This window comes from Oncorhynchus mykiss, chromosome 18 (genome assembly GCF_057628025.1).
Source record: "Oncorhynchus mykiss isolate SJ-2025 chromosome 18, ASM5762802v1, whole genome shotgun sequence".
Taxonomy (NCBI): Eukaryota; Metazoa; Chordata; class Actinopteri; order Salmoniformes; family Salmonidae; genus Oncorhynchus; species Oncorhynchus mykiss.
In genome coordinates, this window is record NC_143039.1 from 49,378,018 (window position 1) to 49,399,972 (window position 21,955).

Sequence of the window (21,955 nt, forward strand, 5' to 3'; positions counted from 1 at the left end):
TTACCGAGATGAGATCCTCAGACCCTTTGTGAGACCATATGCTGGTGCGGTTGGCCTTGGGTTCCTCCTAATGCAAGACAATGCTAGACCTCATGTGGCTGGAGTGTGTCAGCAGTTCCTGCAAGAGGAAGGCATTGATGCTATGGACTGGCCCGCCCGTTCCCCAGACCTGAATCCAATTGAGCACATCTGGGACATCATGTCTCGCTCCATCCACCAACATGGACCACAGACTGTCCTGGAGTTGGCGGATGCTTTAGTCCAGGTCGGAGATGAGATCCCTCAGGAGACCATCCGCCATCTCATCAGGAGCATGCCCAGGCATTGTAGGGAGGTCATACTGGCACGTGGAGGCCACACACACTACTGAGCCTAATTTTCACTTGTTTTAAGGACATTACATCAAAGTTGGATCAGCCTGTAGTGTGGTTTTCCACTTTAATTTTGAGTGTGACTCCAAATCCAAACCTCCATGGGATAATAAATTTGATTTCTATTGATAATTTTTGTGTGATTTTGTTGTCAGCACATTCAACTATGTAAAGAAAAAAGTATTTAATAAGAATATTTCATTAATTCACATCTAGGATGTGTTATTTTAGTGTTCCCTTTATTTTTTTGAGCAGTGTATTTCATATATATTTTCCTTTATTAATTTCTAACCCTACCACCCATCCCTAATTGGAGTAAACTAGCGAACAATAACGCTTAGGCCTCTACTTCCAGGTTATACATACTATATACTACTTTACAATAGTTATATTTTGTTTGATTTTAGTCCTGTCCTTCCTTTACCCTCAACCTCTCTCATCTATGTCTGATGTCCATCCAGTTTGATTTCTATTTGCCATATATTTTTAACTGTGCTGTTTCACAGATGAACCAATTTAGGAGATAAGGTCAGAACCAGAAAAAGCTTTGCTATTGACTACAAAGATTCTATTTGCTATTTTATGAGTGTGTTAAGATCGCACGATGGGGTTGGGGGGATATCAGTGTACGAGTATGTGTAAACAACATCTTAGAATCAAGTTCGTAGTATTTCAGCAGTAGTACTTAGTGGATGTTGTGTAGTGGGAGAAGAATGAGGCAATAATTGACCATGAACCATATCACTTTCCACAGGAGAAACAGAATCACAAAGCAAGTAAACTCTAATGGTGTTCCCTACCCCTTTGTAAGCTATATGTCTCCTATAACTGTCTTAGATGTACACCATTTGAAAGTGAATATCTAAAATTAAAGGACTTACTGGCCAAAATATAGTCTATATCTATCAGTCTTGATGACTTATTATGAGTCATTATTATGAGGAGGCGAGCATGCATCACCTGCTTGCATTGTGAGACTAGACATTGTTCTTGACATTGATGAACTTGTCAATCCAGTTACAGTATATGCCATTATTGTAATAACTGTGAAAAATAAATCAATGCTGTCCTCTAATGGGCTAGAGGGCTTATTGCACCTGCAGTTGTTGTCTTGTTTGAATCAGAGCAGAGGCATATATCTAAACTCAGATGACCAATGATGATTTGAACCCCATATTTTTTTCAAAATCTGCATAAGGGTAATTTGAGCCAAAGGGGTAAGTTGAGCCACCTGTATTTTGAGGAAACCATACACAAAATTAATAATTTGACAAATATTTAGGAAGCAGTCATCCTTTCATGGAGTCTATGAAGAAAGAAACCACATGTAAAAAGAGATAAGCAAATAAGGTCCAAAAACAGATTTTCACCAAGTCAAATGAATTTAATGTGTTAGAGGTTTCATTATGCTTGTCTCTAAACCAAAGAAGATCACTTTAAGATTGTTCTATACATCGGTTGCAGTCTCTAGAAACTTTAATATGAGGTCCTAAACCTGTCATGAAAGTGCATCATTGTAGCTGTGTCAGCTAATAAAGTCTAAATGTTTTCCTTTGGGTAAGTTGAACCAATGGCTATGAGACAAGTTGAGCCAATGACTGAGCCAATTGAAAGTTGAGCAAACTGAAGAATTTTCTTCCCAGGCGTAATACAAGGCATTATTGCTTGGGTATGAGGTAACAGCAAGGACTGACCTATGTAAAAAGTGTTTAAAAAAAGTACAAAGTGGCCTCCCGAGAGGTGTAGCGGTCTAAGGTTCTGATCACTGCTAGAGGCGTCACTTCAGATCTGGGCTGTGTCGCAGACGGCCTTGACCGGAAGATCCATGAGGTGGCTCACAATTGGCCCAGCGTCGTCTTGGTTAGTCGAGAGTTTGGCCGGCTGGGATGTCCTTGTCCCATCGCGCTCTAGCGACTCCTTGTGGTGGCCTGGCGCATGCACGCTGGCTTCAGTCGCCAGCTGTACGGTGTTTCCTCCAACATATTGGTGCTGCTGGCTTCCGGTGAAGCGAGCAGTGTGTCAAGAAGCTAGGCGGATTCGTGTTTGAGAGGATGCATGGCTCTCGACCTTCACCTCTCCCGAGTCCGTAGGGGAGTAGCAGCAATGGGACAAGACTGGATATTGGATATCATGAAATTGGGGAGTAAAAGGGGTCACTTCATCTGACCTGACCTCTACCCCATAGTGCTTACTCCTCCCCAACTCAAGGGTGTCATGGTGATTGATACCAGACTGTGTCTTCTCCTCCCAGAGGATCCCTCCCATAAGATCCCTGATGGCTAACAATAACATATCCTGACATAATGTAAACATTATACATTACCCTCTCTCTGTCAGTGACATTGTTAGGTTCTAAGATCTCCACCCGTCTCCCCTACACATTCCAAAGCCATCTGGCTCCTACAGATAACCATTAACTTCTGATTATAACAATGTTCCAAGTTTAACCCAGAATCTAACAGGTTGAATGTTTGGGTTGAGTTGTTTGGGAAATAAATGTTTACATGGTTTTAAAAAAGTAGTGGTAATACAGTATTTCATTCAGTACAGAAATGTGTAGGAGGTTTAACCCCATGTCAGGTGTAAGTGCCAAGATACCTACTTTTTGGCTTTACATGAATTCCGAATTCTGAATTACTACTCGCCAATGTCCAGTCTCTTGACAACGAGGTAGACAAAATTTGAGCAAGGGATGCCTTCCCGGGAGACATCAGAGATGGTAACATTCTCTGTTTCACAGAAACATGGCTCACTCGGGGTAGTAATCATAGTCGGTACAGTCACCCGGTTTCTTCAAACATTGTGCCGACAGAAACAAACATCTCTCTGCTAAGAAGAAGGGAGGAGGTGTATGCCTTATGATTAACGAGTTGTGGTGTGTTCATAACAACATACAGGAACTCAAGTCCTTTTGTTCAGCTGACCTATAATTCCTTACAATCAAATGCCGATCGCATTATCAACTAAGAGAATTCTCTTCGATAATAATCACAGCAGACACCTCAATGACCCTGAAAGAACTTCATTGGAATCTATGTACCCTGGAAACCACATATCCTGAGGCTGTATTTATTGCAGCTGGGGATTTTAACAAAGCTAATCTGAAAACAATGCTCCATAAATGTTATCATCATATCGAATGCGTGACCCGTGCTGGCCGCATTCTGGATCATTTCTACTCTAAATTCTGCGACGCATACAAAGCCCTCCCTCGCCCTCCCTCACTCTGTAACGTTCTCCTCGTCATCTGAGGAAGAGTAGTCATGATGGGACAAATGCGCAGCGTGGTATTTGTCCATGTTAATATTTAATAAATCAACTGAACACTGAATAACAAAACAACAAAGTGAAAGTACGAAACGACAACGAAACAGTCCTGTCTAGTGAAGACACAAAACAGAAAACAATCACCCACAAAACATAGGTGGGAAAAGGCTACCTAAGTATGATTATCAATCAGAGACAACGAACGACACCTGCCTCTGATTGAGGACCATACTAGACTACCCACCCCAACTCACGCCCTGGCCAACCAAAAACAAAGACATAACAAAGGAACTAAGGTCAGAACGTGACAGTACAGTGTACAGTGAAGGGAGACTCTGGCAGCGGCGTAGTTAAGGGAGACTCCGGCAGCGCCAGAGTGAAGGGCGATTCCGGCAGCTCCTGACCGACGGGCGGCTCTGGCAGCTCCTGACTAACGGGCGGCTCTGACAGCTCCGGACTGACGGGCGGCTCTGGCAGCTTCTGACTGACTGGCGGCTCTGGCAGCTCCTGACTGACGGGCGGCTCTGGCAGCTCAAGACAGACGGGCGGACCTGGAGGGAGGAGACGGAGAGACAGCCAAGTGTGTGGGGCTGCCACAGGACCCACCAGGCTGGGGAGACCTACAGGAGGCCTGGTGCTTGGAGGAGGCACCGGATGGACTAGGCTGTGGGGGAGCACTGGAGCCCTGGTGCGCAGCCTTGGCACCACTCCTCCCGGCTGGATCACCATTTTAGCCCAGACCATCCAGAGTGCAGACACAGGTTGGACCAGGCTGTGGGTGAGCACTGGAGATCTGGTGCATACCACTCGCACCTCTCCCTTAGGCTCAATACCCACATTCGCCCGGCATGGGCGGAGCGTAGGCATAGGACGCACTGCACCCTCCCAGCGCCTCGGAGACACAGCAAGCAGAGCCGGCGCAGGATACCCTGGGCCGAAACGGCGTACTGGAGACCAAACACACTGGGCTGGCACAACACGACCTGGCTGGATGCCCACTCTCGCTTGGCACTTGCGGGGGGCTGGCATATAGCCCACCGGGCTATGAGCGCATACTGGTGACAACGTGCGCTTGACTGCATAACACGGTGCCTGACCAGTACTGCGCTTCTTACGGTAAGCACGAGGAGTGGGCTCAGGTCTCCAACCTGACTCTGCCACACTCCCCGTGTGCCACCCCGTGTGCCATTTTTGGGGCTGCCTCACGTGCTTGTCGCGCTGCCGTGCTAACTCCTCATATCGTCGCCACTCAGCTTTCGCTGCCTCCAGCTCTGCCTTGGGGTGGCGATATTCCCCAGCCTGTTTCCAGGGTCCTTTTGCGTCCAAAATCTCTTCCCATGTAAATGAGTCCGGAGATCGCTGCTGCCTGATACCACACTGCTTGGTCCTTGGTTGGTGGGTGATTCTGTAACGATTCTCCTCATCATCTGAGGAAGAGTAGTTAAGATCGGACCAGTGCGCAGCGTGGTATGTGTCCATGTTAACATTTAAAAATCAACTGAACACTGAATGACAAAACAACAAAGTGAAAGTACGAAACGACAACGAAACAGTCCTGTCTCGTGAAGATACAAAACAGAAAACAATCACCCACAAAACACAGGTGGGAAAAGGCTACCTAAGTATGATTCTCAATCAGAGACAGCGAACGACACCTGCCTCTGATTGAGAACCATACTAGGCCAAACACATAGAAAAAAGAACATAGACTACCAACCCCAACTCACGCCCTGACTAACCTAAAACAAAGACATAACAAAGGAACTAAGGTCAGAACGTGACACGCCCTCCTTTCGGCAAATCTGTCCACGACTCCATTTTGTTGCTCCCAGCCTATAGACAGAAACTAAAACAGGAAACGCCTGTGCTCAGGTCTGTTCAACGCTGGTCCGACCAATCTGATTCCACGCTTCAAGATTGCTTCAGTCACGTGGACTGGGATATGTTCCGGATAGACTCAGTCAACAGCGTTGATGTATACGCTGATTCGGTGAGCGAGTTTAATAGCAAGTGCATCTGTGATGTTGTACCCACGGTGACTATTTAAACCTTCCCCAACCAGAAACCATGGATTGATGGCAGCATTCACGCAAAACTGAATGCGTGAACCATTGCATTTAATCATGGCAAGGTGACCAGAAACATAAATGAATAGTGTAGCTATTCCCTCCGTAAGGAAATTAAACAAGCTAAGCTTCAGTATAGAGACAATGTAGAGTTGCAATTCAACGGCTCAGACACAAGTTGTATGTGGCAGGGTCTACAGTCAATCACGGATTACAAAAAGAAAACCATCCCCGTGGAGGACACAGATGTATTGCTTGCTCCCAGACAAACTAAAAAACTTCTTTCCTCACTTTGAGGACAATACAATGCCAAAACATGTGTGCTCTGCTTCACCGCAGCCAACATGAGTAAAACATTTAAATGTGTTAACCCTCGTAAGGCTGCCAGCCCAGACGGCATCCCTAGCCGCATCTTCAGAGCATGCGCAGACCAGCTGGCTTGTGTGTTTACGGACATATTCAATCAATCCCAGTCTGCTGTTCCCACATGCTTCAAGAGGGCCACCATTTTTCCTCTTCCCAAGAAAGCTAAGGTAACTGAGCTAATCGACTATCCCCCCGTAGCACTCACTTCCGTCATCGTGCTTCGAGAAACTAGTCAAGGATCATATCACCTCCACCCTACCTGACACCCTCGACCCACTCCAATTTGATTACCGCCCCAATAGGTCCACAGACGACGCAATCGCAATCACACCCATCTGGACAAGAGGAATACCTATGTAAGAACGTTGTTCATCAATGACAGCTCAGCATTTAACACCATAGTACCCCCTAAACTCGTAATTAAGCTCGAGACCCCGCCCTGTGCAACTGGGTCCTGGACTTTCTGACGGGCCACCCCCAGGTGGTGACAGTAGGAAACAACATCTCCACCCCGCTGATCCTCAACACTGGGGCCCCAAAAGGGTGCGTTCTCAGACCTCTCCTGTACTCCCTGTTCACCCATGAGTGCGTGGTCATGCACACCTCCAACTCAATCATCAAGTTTGCATATGACACTACAGTGGAAGGCTTGATTACCAACGAGATGGCCTACAGGGAGGAAGGAGGTGAGGGCCCTCGAAGAGTGGTGTCAGGACAATAACCTCACACTCAACTTCAACAAAACAAAGGAGATGATCGTGGACTTCAGAAAAAAGCAGAGGGAGCATCCCCCTATCCACATCAACGGGACAGTAGTGGAGAAGGTGGAAAGTTTTATGTTCCTTGGGGTACACATCACTGACAAACTGAAATGATCCACCCACATAGACAGCGTGGTGAAGAAGGCACAACAGCGCCTCTTCAACCTCAGGAGGTTGAAAACACTCAAAAACCTTTACAGATGCACAATCGAGAGCATCCTGTCGGGCTGTTTCACTGCCTGGTACGGTAACTGCTCCGCATACAACCGTCTGCATAACGCATCACCGGGGGCAAACTACCTGCCCTCCAGGACACCTACACCACCCGATGTCACAGGAAGGTCAAAAAGATCATCAAGGACAACAACCACCCGAGCCACTGCCTGTTCACCTTGCTGTCATCCAGAAGGCAAGGTCAGTACAGGTGTATCAATGCTGGGACCGAGAGTCTGAAAAACAGCTTCTGTCTCAAGGCCATCGGACTGTTAAGTAGGTCAGAGACTGTATGTGGGAAATCACTCTGGAAACATGCATTCGTATTCCTTCAAGTTTACACATCTAATGGTTACGCTTCTGGTTTTGCAAATAATGTCAATTTTCCACACCCATCAGTAACTGCCTGTTTTGCATGGCAAAGGTTAAAGACACCGCTTCGATTTATTTGCTCCTCTTCTGATTTGAATAGACCCTGATAAAATAAGTAGCGTGGATCTCAGGTGTGAGGCTTTGTCTAGTTCAGACACATTCCCAAAGCCAACACCTAATTTGGCCGCATTTCTTTCCAGTTCTCTGCTGCCAGTGACTGGAACGAATTGCAAAAATTGCTGAAGCTGGAGACTTTTATTTCCCTCACCAACTTTAAACATTAGCTATCTGAGCAGCTAACCGAACGCTGCAGCTGTACATAGTGTATCTGTAAATAGCACACCCAATCTACCTACCTCATCCCCATACTGTTTTTATTTACTTTTCTGCTCTTTTGCACACCAGTATCTCTACTTGCACAGAGTCTTACTTCCTGTGTGGAACAGCCATATGAAGGAGACATTATTCAAATGAAATAGAAGAAGTTGGCTACCAGTGCTCTGTATGCTGTAACTGTCTTCCCATGGCTCCAAATGGCTTGGCCTCAAACATTCAGATGACACACTCCTTCAAACAGTGAAGGTCACATTTCCTGGTGGGTCAATGTAAGCTAAAGCTGACAGAGCTAATAGTTAGCTGTCCGAGAAGCTCAAACACGAAGGCTGACCATTTCAATTTGCAACATGACCTTATGTGTTGGCATCCTTCTGGAGAAAAATGTTTCAAAGTGTTCGAAGTAGAAATCAAATCTTACACTAAATATATTTGACAATTAAATGTGAAGTAGTGCCAAAAACAACAAGCAGTCAATTATTCTTGGACTGTGCTAGACATGGACATGGGAGATGTTTGGCTGCCTTGATTGGCTGATGCCTAATAGTTTTCAACAAGTGACTGGATGAGGCATAGGTTTAACCAATAGCACATGGGTAGACCATACTTCAGGTCTCAAGAAGGAAACTTATTATGCTATACAAACTGTATCTATTACAGTATCTATTACAATTTGAATTATGTTTTAGTCCCACGCGTGGAAGTTGAATGCTTTGACACATTGAATGTGAAAGTGAGAGTGGTTCAGTGAGTGGGCTCGACCTTGAACAGGGAGATGATGAATGCAGGAAAGAGCGTTCCTTTTCAGAACCATGGAGAGCGCATTATGTATTGTGGCGCAGACCCTTTTTCTACTCCGTGTTAGAGCAATATGTATTTGCTAAACTGCTCTAATCCCACTGCTCTCTAAACCATGGTTCACAATTTTATAAACTCCCAAATCATCCCCAAAATGCAATTTAATTGATGTCACTGTTGAGTGTTTTTTAATCAGTTTGGTAAACATGTTCCTCCCATTGTGACATTGCCAACCATTCCGAATGGAATAATTTGACGTATTAATGGTTCCCTATAAAACCCTTTAATTCTAAGAAAGTGTCATATGGTCTTGAACTCGGTCAAATCACAGCAGTATGAAGGGCGATAATGAGTAGGCCTACGTTCAGTAGTTTTTTGAAAGCGACCACGCTGAGATGGCTCCGCGAGCGGCCGCTTCTGTGTGCAGCTGGCCTGGTGATCGGGACGGGTTCGGCAGTCTACTTTTATAACAGATATTACGGCGTCGGTGAGGATGAACCCGCCACCGTGGAGATCGTGGACCGTGTTGTCACGGTTGAGGAGGGTACATTTACATATTTTACAATTGTTAAATAGCAATAATGACTGTATATACGTGTAGAAAAAAAGGAGGAAGGGAAGCGCTGCTAAGGTACACAATAGTAGCTTTTGGTAGACAGAAGGTGCTCTTTGGTAAAAGGGGTAAATTGGCCGTCAAAAAGAAAGGAGGACCAAGGCACTCTACATAAAATGTATTAAAATGCCTTTATTTGTATGGAATGTTCAATGGAAAGTTTTTAAACATTGTTTCCATTGAACATGACATACAAATGAAGGCATTTTAATGAATGATATGAAGAGTTCCGTGGTGCTCCTTACTTTTTGACATGCTGTATATAGTCCGGACTGAAACTATATTCAGGCGTCGTCTAAAATGGCACCCTATACCCTATTCCCTATTTATTTATTTTACCTGGACCCATAGTTATATGGTCAAAAGGCTCTGGTTAATAGTAGTGCTATAAATAGGGAATAGGGTGCCATTTAGGACTGATTTGATGACATGATGATGGCTAGTAATTCCACTATTAACAACAACCAACGAACATGCTCCTCTGAAACCAAATCTTTTCTTTAGGTTTAATTGAAGATATTGGTACATTATGCAGACACATAAATACAATGTGATATCATACAATATAAACACAATTCAATTATAAGATCAGCCTAACTACATGGACAGATGTTTGGTGTCTTGTAGTATTTCTTCAACTTAGAGAAAATAATCCTTTATTGTTTATTCATTAAGATCATGATCCCACCCTGGACCAGGAGGACCCAGTCCTTGTTCAGGTAAGAATACTGTAGGCCTATCAATAGTCTGGGTACCGGTCGGTTTCTGCTCTCTTGCCAAATACATTGTGTAAAAATGATATTTGCATGACAATCCCATAAGGAGTTGTCAGAGAGCTGAAACCGCCTGGCACCCAGGCTATAACAATACTGCTTCATTATCAGGACTGGTTCAATAACAATCTGACACTCAAACTGTATTTTTACTGACTTGAAAATGGATCCTGATTTATTCCTTAGTTTGTGGATGAGGAGGTTGGGCAGCATCCCTGCCTGGCTTTAGTCCCTTGGTCTGGACCTCTGTGGGTTCCCAGCTCTGTAAGTCCAACAGTACTGATACTCTCTTGTCTTCACTCTGGTCTATAGACAAGTTTATGTAACTTAAACACAGACATGACGTTTTCTGAAGAACAATATGGGAATACATGTCTGTAAACATATTCCATATTTTTTACAACTACAGCTGACTTATTACCTTACCCTTGCTGGGAGGATGATAGTGAGAGAGCTGGCAGTGTTAAACACACAGGTAACCATGCAGATTATTGGACAAAGATCATCTTATCTAATAGGCATGATTACCTTCAGTATCCACTATGGTGGTAAAATACTTAGTTGTCCGTTCCCTCATTTTCTCACAGATTTTCATGATGGAGCAGCCTATTTCCATCTGTTTCACTCCTGTAGGGAGGTTGGTGTGGGAGGAACTGACTTCTCAAACTGAACAGGTAGCCATTCATATGCAGATACTTCAGAAGTTTCCTTAACATTTGAACACAGACCTGTGTAGTTCAACTGCCAAATCTTTTAGAATCTATAATCAGTGGCCACCACTTGCGATCCTCCCTATATGTCTGTCACTCCTTCAGGCTACCAGTCTATCATTCAAACGGACTCTTAAATTGATCCTGTCTTGTTCCTTAGTATGTGGATGAGGAGGTTCAGCAGCAGCCCGATCTGACTTTAATCTCTTGGTCTGGACCTCAGTGGGTTTCAAGTGCCGTGAGTCCATCCATGCTGATACTCTCTGGTCTTTAGGGGGGCTTAAACATAAACATAACGTTCTCTGAAGAAGAAAACAACGTATGGAAATGCATTTCTGTCAACATATTCCCTTTTGTTATAGCCTGTCAAACAGCAGCCAACGTATTACCTTACCCATGCTGGGAACACGCTGGTGAGAGAGCTGTCAGTATTAAATAGACAGGTAACCATGCTGAAAATTAACCAATGCTCATGTGATCTAATAGGGATAATTACCTTCAGTATCCACTATAGTAGATTCATACTTTGACGTCTTTAAAGCTGTTTCTTATTTTCTCACAGATTTTCATGATGGAGCAGCCTATTTCCATCTGTTTCACTCCTGTAGGGAGGTTGGTGTGGGAGGAACTGACTTCTCAAACTGAACAGGTAGCCATTCATATGCAGATACTTCAGATGTTTCCTTAACATTTGAACACAGACCTGTGTAGTTCAACTGCCAACCCTTTTAGAATCTATATTGCATTGGCCTCCTTTTGAGATCCTCCATATACCAGTCTGTCACTCCTATAGGCTACCAGTCTATCATTCAAACTGACTCTTAAATTGATCCTGTCTTGTTCCTTATTATGTGGATGAGGAGGTTGGGCAGCAGCCCTGTCTGGATTTAATCCCTTGGTCTGTTTATTAATAATCACAGAGAAAGCTATACAATTAGGGGATGTCTTTGTTTTGCAGCCAAATAGTGAAGACTCTGGTTTTCCCTTTGAGAAGATGCAGCTGGTTGGGAACTGGAGTTCGTTTCATTTCCATACCTGGATAATCCGTTATGGACGAGTGCAGGTACTTCAGACATATTCTTAACATTTATGAACACACCTGTGTGTTGTACTAACATCATGTGGGCTCTATATTACTGCCAGTGATGATCACCTGCCAAATGATATAGAAATCTACAGCTAAAATATACAGAGAGGTGTGCAGACTGAAGCCGTTTTTCCTTATAGCAAAACGAAGAGGACATGCATCACCTGTGCATTGTGAGGGGAGTGGAGAAACAGCTGTGGTGGAGCAGAGTCATTCAGGAAAAAATCCTGGACCCATGGGTGAGAGATTCTCAACTGATCTTTCATCTCAAATGCACCTGATTTGTGTCAAATGATGCACCAAATATAGGGCTACTAATATTTCCTGAATGAAATGTAATTTTTCCATGTGTCTCTTTGAAAGGGTAATGTCCAGGTGGTCCTCACCAACAAGGAGATGACTGGTATTAAGGTACAGTCAAACACTCATGGAAGAAAATGGAAAGTGGCAAATGTCCATTTACCTATTTAAATAAATGTTGACAAAATGAAATGATACATTTACATTTCTATCCTCATTTTTAGTACCTTGGTAGAAGGATCTATGGACTCGGGTCTTGCCTCGTCAAGATGAGGTCAGAGTTCACCTATTATGAGGACGCCCAGGTATGCATTGTTGTTTCTCTGTGGTAGGATTTATTTCAGTTTTTGGTTGAGGGGTTTTCAACATTGTGGTTGGGCTGACGGTGTTGTTTGTTAAACAGCAGGAAGATATCTCCACCACAGTGGAGGGGTTCCAGGAGAGGGGGGATGACATGATGACGTATCAGTTCTCTACCTCTGACATTATCACCACCCCTCATGAGCCGTCCTCTGGCTCCTCTCAGCAGTTCCCCCAGGATTCTCCACCTCCCCCTCCGCCTCCCACGTTCCCTTCCCCTCCACCTTACCACTTCACCCAGGACCAGACCCCTGACAGCACTCCTCAGGTAAAACTCGTTCTACAGTCAATAACCCTTTTTATTTGTTTTCCTGACATTTGTACTTGTGTGTACAGGTGTGTGTCTCAGTGTCATTGTGTTCCAAGCACAGTGTTTTGGTTTCAACAGGTTTGTCAAGTTTTTAGGTCAGGATGAAAGTATTGTTATGATGTCACTGAATGTTTTGTGCTCTTCAGTTGCAGGTGAAATGCAGTTTAGTATTTATTTTATTTACTTATCTCGGTAAGTTAGTTAAGAACATATTCTTAACTGACTTACCTTGGGAGCCCAGAGTTGATGTTCATGTGATGTCTGTTTTAGGAGTTTGTGGAGGAGCAACATAATGTTGCAGATGTGCCCCAGCTGTGGTGAGTTTGCTTTCATGTGTTCATCTATAGTAAAAACATTTGCTTTGAAATAATCTGCCCCTATATTGTAGTTATACAGATGTAGGACCTTAATAACCTTTTACTACAGTGGGCTAAATCAGGGTCACACACAGTGTTTCTTTGTAGTCTTAAATAAATCTACTTTGAAACAAAAGTATACACCTCACACACATGGATATGGTCTTAAAAAAGAAGACACTTTTAGCATTTCAGATACAGAGTTGATACACTTTATATACACTACCGGTCAAAAGTTTTTCAAACACCTACTCATTCAAGGGTTTTTCTATATATTTACTCTTTTCTACGTTGTAGAATAATAGTGAAGACATCAAAACTATGAAAGAACACATGGAATCATGTAGTAACCAAAGAAGTGTGAAACAAATCAAAATAAATGTATTGTTTAAGATTCTTCATATAGCCACTGTTTGCCTTGATAACAGCTTTGCACACTTTTGGGACACTCTTGGGAAGTATTAGTTACTATGTGGATTATAATTTACATTTTTGTAGGGGTTGATAGATTTTTCGTTAGGGCAAATCAAGTCTGACATTTCCAAGTGGAAATTACAAACTTTAAAAGCCTTTTTAAAACTAAAATACACTACAAGTGTCTCAGCAACAAACGAGTGATCAAATTAAGATCCTACATTGGTATGGTTTTTCTGAATCCTGCAGTTGTAACATAGACTAACATAAAATGATATCTTAATCTCATGGCATTAATGTATGCTTTAGCTTCATATGTTGCACATTTGTTACTAAACATTTCTATTTACAGGAGTTACTTTGGAAACCAAGGGACAAGCAACTTCTCTCTGAGGCTGGCCGGTATCCGACGTGCTATGGAGGTGAGAAAGTGTGAATTTACCACCTTTTGTATTTCATTTGATGTACATTTGTGTACTATTTCTAAATGTACTGTCTTGTTCTCACAGGCTCTGACATCCTCAGACAGTACCTCCCTTAATTACCTCACCCACGCTGGGAGGATGGTGTTGAGTGGACTGTCTGAGCTCAACCAGCAGGTAACTGTTCACATAATTGTACAGCATTCATCAGACCAGATATATAGTTCCCACTGGGCACAGACGTCATTTCAGCGTGTCGTGTTTAGTTACATTTGGTTGAGTTGTCAACAAATTTGAATTCAATGTGAAATCAATACAACAAATCTAACATGTCATTGGACTTAGGTTAAAAGTTTGGTGAAAAAAATATGTTGATGACTTTTTTCAATTCCAATCAGTTTTCCATGTTTGTTCACCATCATCACATTACATTTTTGTTGTTGAAATGACAAGGAAACAACGTTGATTCAACCAGTCTTTACCCAGTGGCTTACATTTAGGCAATAGTGATTCATAAGGTTTAGTTGAAAAGATCCAATCTCTTACAAGCCAAACAATCAGAGGCCCTCTGAATTACAGACCTGAATCTTTGAGTTTATGATCCAAGTTCTAAGGAATTTTATGATTGTTTTGTTTTGAGGATGTGAGGAAGTTTCAGCAGGCCTACGACATCCTGGTGAACTTCATTAATGAGCCAGCAAACAGGGAGCAACTAGAGCTGGAGATGGCTCTTGTAGGAGTAGGTTTACATGCAAGCTTGAGCGTTAGCTGCAGGCACCGTCTGCTCATCCAACATCTACTCAATGAGACTTTCTAAAGTGCTTGTCAATGAAAAATATGTAATTATCTTATTTGTTTGACTTCAGATCAACCACATCAATTTCACAGATGTATTTTATGAATTCGTTCTACTGAGCCTTCTTGAAGGAAAAAAATCTATTCCAACATCTGTAAGTGGCCCTAATAATGTAAACATCCTGTTGTTTATCTACCCTATCCACACTGTAGCCATACCAGGTCTGTAGACACTCACTCATGTCCCCTGTTCCTACTCCAGAGGCCTGGTACTTTCTTTTATCTGCTCATGGAAGTGATGATGAGGATTCACCCTCCTGGAGGAGCCTGGACAGAGTCTGCTGGGAACTTCTACCTCCTCATTAAGGTGCATATTTATTTATTTATTCTCCCTCCCTCTCTCTCTCTCTCTCTCTCTCTCTCTCTCGAACTGTGTGTGATGGTTTGTCATCCTTATCTTTGTAGCTGGTCATTAACTATTTGTTGATGATGTGTCTGTTGTCGTCAGGATCAGATGAAGGCGTGGTTGGACTCCATCTTCAACCTCGATGAGTCCATCTATGAAAGCCCACAGAGGCTCTCGTGGCAGGTGATGGAGAATCTAGAAATGCCGGTTGACTTCCTCCTGTCCAGCCTGGATTAAGGGTCCCAAACTGAGCTGAGAATCCCAAACACAAAATAAAGTATTTTGCATTTAAACAATATCTGTCAATCTCAAACTAATTTTACATCATGTCAAATCAAATCAAAGCACATTTTATTGGTCACAAAAGCATGGTTAGCAGATGTTAATGCGAGTGTAGCAAAATGCTTGTGCTTCTAGTTCCGACCGTGCAGTAATTTTTTAAAAGTAATCTAACAATTTCAAAACAACTACCTTATACACACACAAGTGTAAAGGAATAAATAAGAATATGTACATGTAAATATATGGATGAGCGATGGCCGTGCGGCATTGGCAAGATGCAGTAGATGGTATAGTCAGTATATACATATGAGATGAGTAATGTAGGGTATGTAAACATTATATAAAGTGGCATTGTTTAAAGTGACCAGTGATACATTTATTACATCCAATTTTTTATTATTAAAGTGGCTAGAGATTTGAGTCAATATGTTGGTAGCGGCCACTCAATGTTAGTGATGGCTGCTTAACAGTCTGATGGCCTTGAGATTGAAAAACAGCTTCTGTCTCTCAGTCCCAGCTTTGATGCACCTGTACTGACCTCACCTTCTGGATGATCTTTTTGGCCTTCCTGTGACATCGGGTGGTGTAGGTGTCCTGGAGGGCAGGTATTTTGCCCCCCGGTGATGCATTGAGCAGACCTCACTACCCTCAGGTGAGCATTACGGTTGTGTGCGGAGCAGTTGCCGTACCAGGCGGTGATGCAGCCCAACAGGATGCTCTTGATTGTGCATCTGTAAAAGTTTGTGAGTGTTTTTGGTGACATGCCAAATTTCTTCAGCCTCCTGAGGTTGAAGAGGCGCTGTTGCGCCTTCTTCACCACACTGTCTGTGTGGACCCTTTCAGTTTGTCCATGATGTATACGCCAAAGAACATAGAATTTTCCATCTCCACTAGTGTCCCGTCGATGTGGATAGGGGGGTGCTCCCTCTGCTGTTTCCTGAAGTCCACGATCATCTCCTTTGTTTGTTTGATGTTGAGTGTGAGGATATTTTCCTGACACCACTTTCCGAAGGCCCTCACCTCCTCCCTGTAGGCCGTCTCGACGTTGTTGGTAATCAAGCCTACCACTGTAGTGTCGTCTGCAAACTTGATGATTGAGTTGGAGGCGTGCATGGCCACCCAGTCATGGGTGAACAGGGAGTACAGGAGAGGGCTGAGAACGCACCCTTGTGGCAGTGGTGAGGATTAGCAGGGTGGATATGTTGCTTCCTACTCTCACCACCAGGACCCAGTTGCACAGGGCGGGGTCGAGACCCAGGGTCTCGAGCTTGTTTTTCCATATGAAGTTGTACAAAAGCCTATCTAAGGTACAGCAAGTGGATTTGGGAATGTCAATAGATGAAAAAAGATAGGATGCATAAGATAGCTTTGGATAAAAGCACCCTTCGTTGAAGACTTAAATCCAACCCTAACCATGAGGATCACTTTTATTGACAGATTCAGTTACAGGGTTCAAATTAAGATCATTCACAGCCTTAAGATTTTTGGTGATCTTTACACCGAGGTAGGTTACACTATCTTTTTCAGAGATGTTACAATCTGCTGGATTGACAGCTCCTTTCAAAACAAACATCTCACATTTGGAAAGATTTAATGCCGAACCTGAGATTTTGGAGAACTGCTTCATGATATCCAATGCTAATCTAGCTTGTGAAACATTTTTCAAAAAAGGTGAGGTGTCATCCGCCAGTTGGGATATCTTGATCTCTCTGGCCTGGAATGTAATGCCTTCAAATGGACTTTTATGAACTAATGAGCATAAAATTTGAGATACTAACATTTAAAAAAAAAGGTGAAATTGGACAACCTTGTCGTATTCCTTTGTAAATGTTAAACCTTGAGGATGTTCCATGACAGAGTTTGATACAGCAATTGCCACCATTATACAGAGTTCTAATAGCATCAACAAAAAAACAACCAAATTTCAAATGCTTAAGACAATCAAAGATTAAATTGTGACTTACTGTATCAAATGTTTTCTGAAATTTCCAAAAATAGGATAACAGGGAAGTCATCCAACAGATCACAACACTCAACCAAGTCTAACACCAGCCTCAGATTATTAGATACATGGCGCCCTTTCATAAACCCTGATTGATGAATGTCAATGAGATCATTCAAGCAAGACTTGAACCTTTTTGCAAAGATTAAGTCTATAATTTTGTAGTCGTTATTTAGGAGTGTGATTGGACGCCAATTATCCATATTTAAGAGATCCTTGCGTGGTTTAGGTATAAGAGTAATAACCCCTTGCTTCAGAGAGGCAGGTAGTTCTCCCTTCTTTATACCCTCATTATAGGTTTCAATTTAAAATGGTGCTATTTCTTCAGAGAAGGTTTTGTAAAATTCCGAGGTTAATCCATCACAACCTGGAGATTTGTTATTTTTTAACTGAGCAACCCCATAATGGATGTCCATAATGGATAAATCTTAACAAGACCGATTGAATTCTTCACAAACCGAATTAACATTCTCTATAGAATCAAGGTGTTCCTTAGAGTCACTCAAATTATCTAAGGAGTAACGATTCTCATAAAACTTAGTGGTAAAGTCTGATAACAATTCTCTATCCTCAGTGGTAACCCCATTACTCTTACATTTTACAGTGTGTTGAGTTCCCCTCTCCTATTTTCCAAATAAAAAAAAGTATCTACTGTTCTTTTCGCATTTTCAGGCCATTGTTTTCTGGATCTTATGAAAGCTCCTCTAGCCTTTTCCTCACGCAATGAATCTAGTTGATTCTGTAAATCATTCAATTTAGCTTTCTCATTAAGATCAAGATCCTCAATCTCTGTGATATCCGCAATTGTCTTAAGAGATTTCAGCTACCTCACATCTCCTTAAAGCAAGCCGTTTTCCATAATTAATACAGGCTGAGCGGATTTTAAATTTCAGCACTTCCCAATATTTCCCATATTCTGCATTAGATGTAGCTACCATCATTACTGCACAATCTTACAGTCAACCATATGACTTTGATCTGTCAGGACTGCAGGCAGTATTTATACCTCTACAGTGTTGGGCTCAAGAATAGAGGTTATCACCCACAAATCAATTCTTCATTGTAAAGAATGATCTCTTTTACTCCATGTGTATTGTTTCTCTCCAAGGTTTTTAACTCTCCATTTGTCAATTGAGTCCAGGCTTTGGCAGAAATTCACCAACTTGTTCACACCAATTTTAGGCCTATGGGGGAATATATCAGTCTTATTAGAATAAACCATATTAAAATCTCCACAAACTATAATCTGACTGGATGGATATTTTCTCACAAGACTTTCAAGAATTTCTTCAATTTTCTCTAGAAGTAAGTTATTTGGAGGACTAAGAACAGTATCCATATACATTACACAACACAAATAATTTGTCCATGTGGTTGATGACCGCTACTAGCCAATGTCCATTGGAGTCCATTTGAGAAAACAAAAATGTCCCTTTGAAATTGTGTGCTAAAATTGCAACCCCAGCTGAATGATTAGTCCCGTGGGCCAAAAAAATGACCTTGCCCCACTGATTTTTCCAATAATTATAGTCCTCTTTGCATGAATGTGTTCCTTGAACGAATACAAGATCTGCGTTGCAGTCCTCACAAAAAAAAAAAGCTTTTCTCTTCAACAGGTTTCGTATCCCCCTGGCATTGGCATCCTTTTATTGATGGATTATAATGTAGCCAGGGGAAGTCGCCAAACCATCTCTCTTGAATTGTCAACACTCTGTTGGCAAGAGTTTGCGGTTCTATAAATTGTGGGTGTGGCTGATATGGTTTTGTGCCATCACTGAGGTAACTGGACAATGCTGTGCCACTGTACCCTATACTGTTGCTGCTGGCAACTGTGACACTGTCCTCTGAAGTATCTCTCCCTGGCTCTTTCACCACCCTCACAGTCTGTCTCCTAGAAAATAAATAAGGTGTTTCCCATACTCCTAACTACCGGTACCCAGAACTACACAATTAATCACAACAGCAACACCATTGCCTTAAACAAATCTTAGTTCAGTCACCAGTTTCAGTTGAGAGTGGGGGTATCCATGGCATTTTCCAATTATGTCCCTATTTTACAAGTCTAAAAAAAGAGAGAACCTTTCATAATGTTGCCAAACAAAGACTCAATCTTACCTGAGATTCCCTGTCTCTGCCAGTCTGTCCCTGCCCATCTGTCCCCAGCTCCGTCTGTGTGCCATATGTGGCCTGCTCTGCCTAATGACAGCATTGTGAAACATTTCCATTAGCATTTCACTTCTTTCTTATTAACATTTTATCAACTAGTCTTTGAGATATTAGGCTACCAGGGTTCTTACTTTGCATTTTGGTGTACTGAAAAAAATACTCTGATGTCTGTCTTTTTTCTGCCTGACTGGCTACACACACACACACACACACACACACACACACACACACAGTGTGCAGGTTATTTACAGTAGCTGGGCTTCTATCATTCTAGATGGACTTTGATCTAAAAGGTAGCTAGCTAGTCGGCTAGCAAATGTGAAACGGGTTACAGTGACAGAAGGGTTGACAGCTGTATGACTTCACCATTTACACAACGTAAGTTGCAACCTTTTGTAATTTGAATATTGTTTGTTTTTTTATTGGCTGGCTTCCAACAATAGCTGAATTTGCATATAATCTTTGCTATCGTCAGTTTACTCCAAGATCGGCACACAGGTGCATCAAAGTCCCCTATCGACAATTTAGCTTTTGCAACGAGACCATTAAAGATATAAGACAATGGTAGAAGAGAGTGTAGTTCTGTTCAGTTTGTCACTAACCTTATCACAGGGACTTCGAAGCACTACAGCTGCATGCTGATCTTGGAATAAACTGACAATAGCAAAGATTCCATCTCTGACGACGCCACATAAATGGAATAGGTACAATCTAGCTTGATAGTTAATGTTAGCTTTGGTTTGCTCGCTAGCTCTGCAAATTCAGCTATTGTGTGTGTGTGAACTGTAATAACATATTAACACATGTAATAACGCATTCACTGACTGTTGTCTGCCTGTGGCCTAACCATGCAATTTTGGCTTGCACTCTGTGTTATACCTTCCCCCTCTCTCTGTTTTCTGTATATACTAACTGCACTGGAATCCCCCCGCACTGGTGGCTGACTAAGATAACGTACACACTGAAACCCATAAATACACGCACACACTCAAAACCCTTCGGGAGGGGCTCCAAAGACAAACAACTCTGTCGAGAACCAATGGGATACTGACACCAGGCTGGAGAGGACTGTCTATCACCTACAAGAAACCTACCAGAAGCCAGGACTACCAGAATCTACCTACGTCATTTCAATGCATAAAATGAACTGCACAATATGTTTTTAGCTCTCTTCTTCCGAAAGCTCCCTAAGAGCTGGACGAATGGGGGCCGTGCAGCACGCTTTACCAAATATCATTACGCTTGAATAAATGGCCTTTACTATACCGTATCCGCCTTGTCAAGAGTCTCAACTTGGTCTCGTTTCTCATGTAACTATTCATCAACAGAACCCTGCCAACATAAAACAATATCGCTATGGTGCGATTGACTGGATTACGTGCATTGAGTGCCTTTCAGACGGTAGAAACGAACACTCTGTCACCTTGCCAGCTAAGGAACACTACATTGCATTGCTAGCTTCTCTCATTGACTTAAATTCAAATAGCTGCAAACACTGGTTGACGTTACTGTAGACAGCTAGCAAACATCAGTTAACCGCTAGCTAACATAGTGTCATTTAATGCAGCAAAAAAATGAAGACTGGTGACGGTTATAAATGTGTTTTCTTGTATTGAGTGGTAGAAGTAAAGAAATGTCTAACATATCCTTTGTTTGAACAACTTACTTATTTTTCCCAGGATGGGGGGGATCGTGTGTGTCCCCGTCCCCCCTGGGAATCCCGCCTTGTATGTTCCCTAATTAGTGCACTGGGCTAAAGTAGTGTAGTAGGAAATATGGTGTCCTTTGGGCCGAATCATCAACATAGTATTAGTATTAATGTCAATATTCCCTGTCCATTGCTGTTCTGGTTAGTGATTATTGTCTTATTTCACTGTAGAGCCTCTAGCCTTGCTCAATATACCTTATCCAACCCTTTAGTTCCACCTCCCACACATGCGATGACATCACCTGGTTTAAATGATGTTTCTAGAGACAATATCTCTCATCATCACTCAATGCCTAGGTTTGCCTCCACTGTATCCACATCCTACCATACCTTTGTCTGTACATTATGCCTTGAATCTATTCTATCGCACCCAGAAACCTGCTCCTTTTACTCTCTGTTCCGGACGTACTCAACGACCAGTTCTTATAGCTTTTAGCCGTACCCTTATCCTCCTCCTCCTCTGTTCCTCTGGTGATGTAGAGGTTAATCCAGGCCCTGCAGTGCCCAGCTCCACTCCTATTCCCCAGGTGCTCTCATTTGTTGACTTCTGTAACCGTAAAAGCCTTGGTTTCATGCATGTTAACATTAGAAGCCTCCTCCCTAAGTTTGTTTTATTCACTGCTTTAGCACACTCTGCCAACCCGGATGTCCTAGCCGTGTATGAATCCTGGCTTAGGAATCCAGGTCTGTACCCAAACAATTCG

General features: G+C 42.6%; 1 protein-coding gene and 1 long non-coding RNA gene across 2 annotated transcripts; both read right to left on the reverse strand.

Annotated features, from left to right (window-relative positions):
• Positions 1-3,666: 3,666 nt before the first annotated feature.
• LOC149975543 (uncharacterized) lies at positions 3,667-7,368 on the reverse strand. Its single transcript, XM_090208689.1, has one exon. The coding sequence runs from the start codon at positions 5,115-5,117 to the stop codon at positions 3,936-3,938; it is 1,182 nt and encodes a 393-aa protein (XP_090064815.1). The 5' UTR covers positions 5,118-7,368; the 3' UTR covers positions 3,667-3,935.
• Positions 7,369-13,237: 5,869 nt separating this feature from the next.
• LOC110496274 (uncharacterized) lies at positions 13,238-20,413 on the reverse strand. The gene is made up of 3 exons (XR_005037483.2): positions 19,675-20,413; positions 19,493-19,573; positions 13,238-15,345 (listed from the first exon to the last, which is right to left on the reverse strand). It is a non-coding gene; the product is annotated as an uncharacterized LOC110496274 (long non-coding RNA).
• Between the last annotated feature and the right edge of the window lie 1,542 nt (positions 20,414-21,955).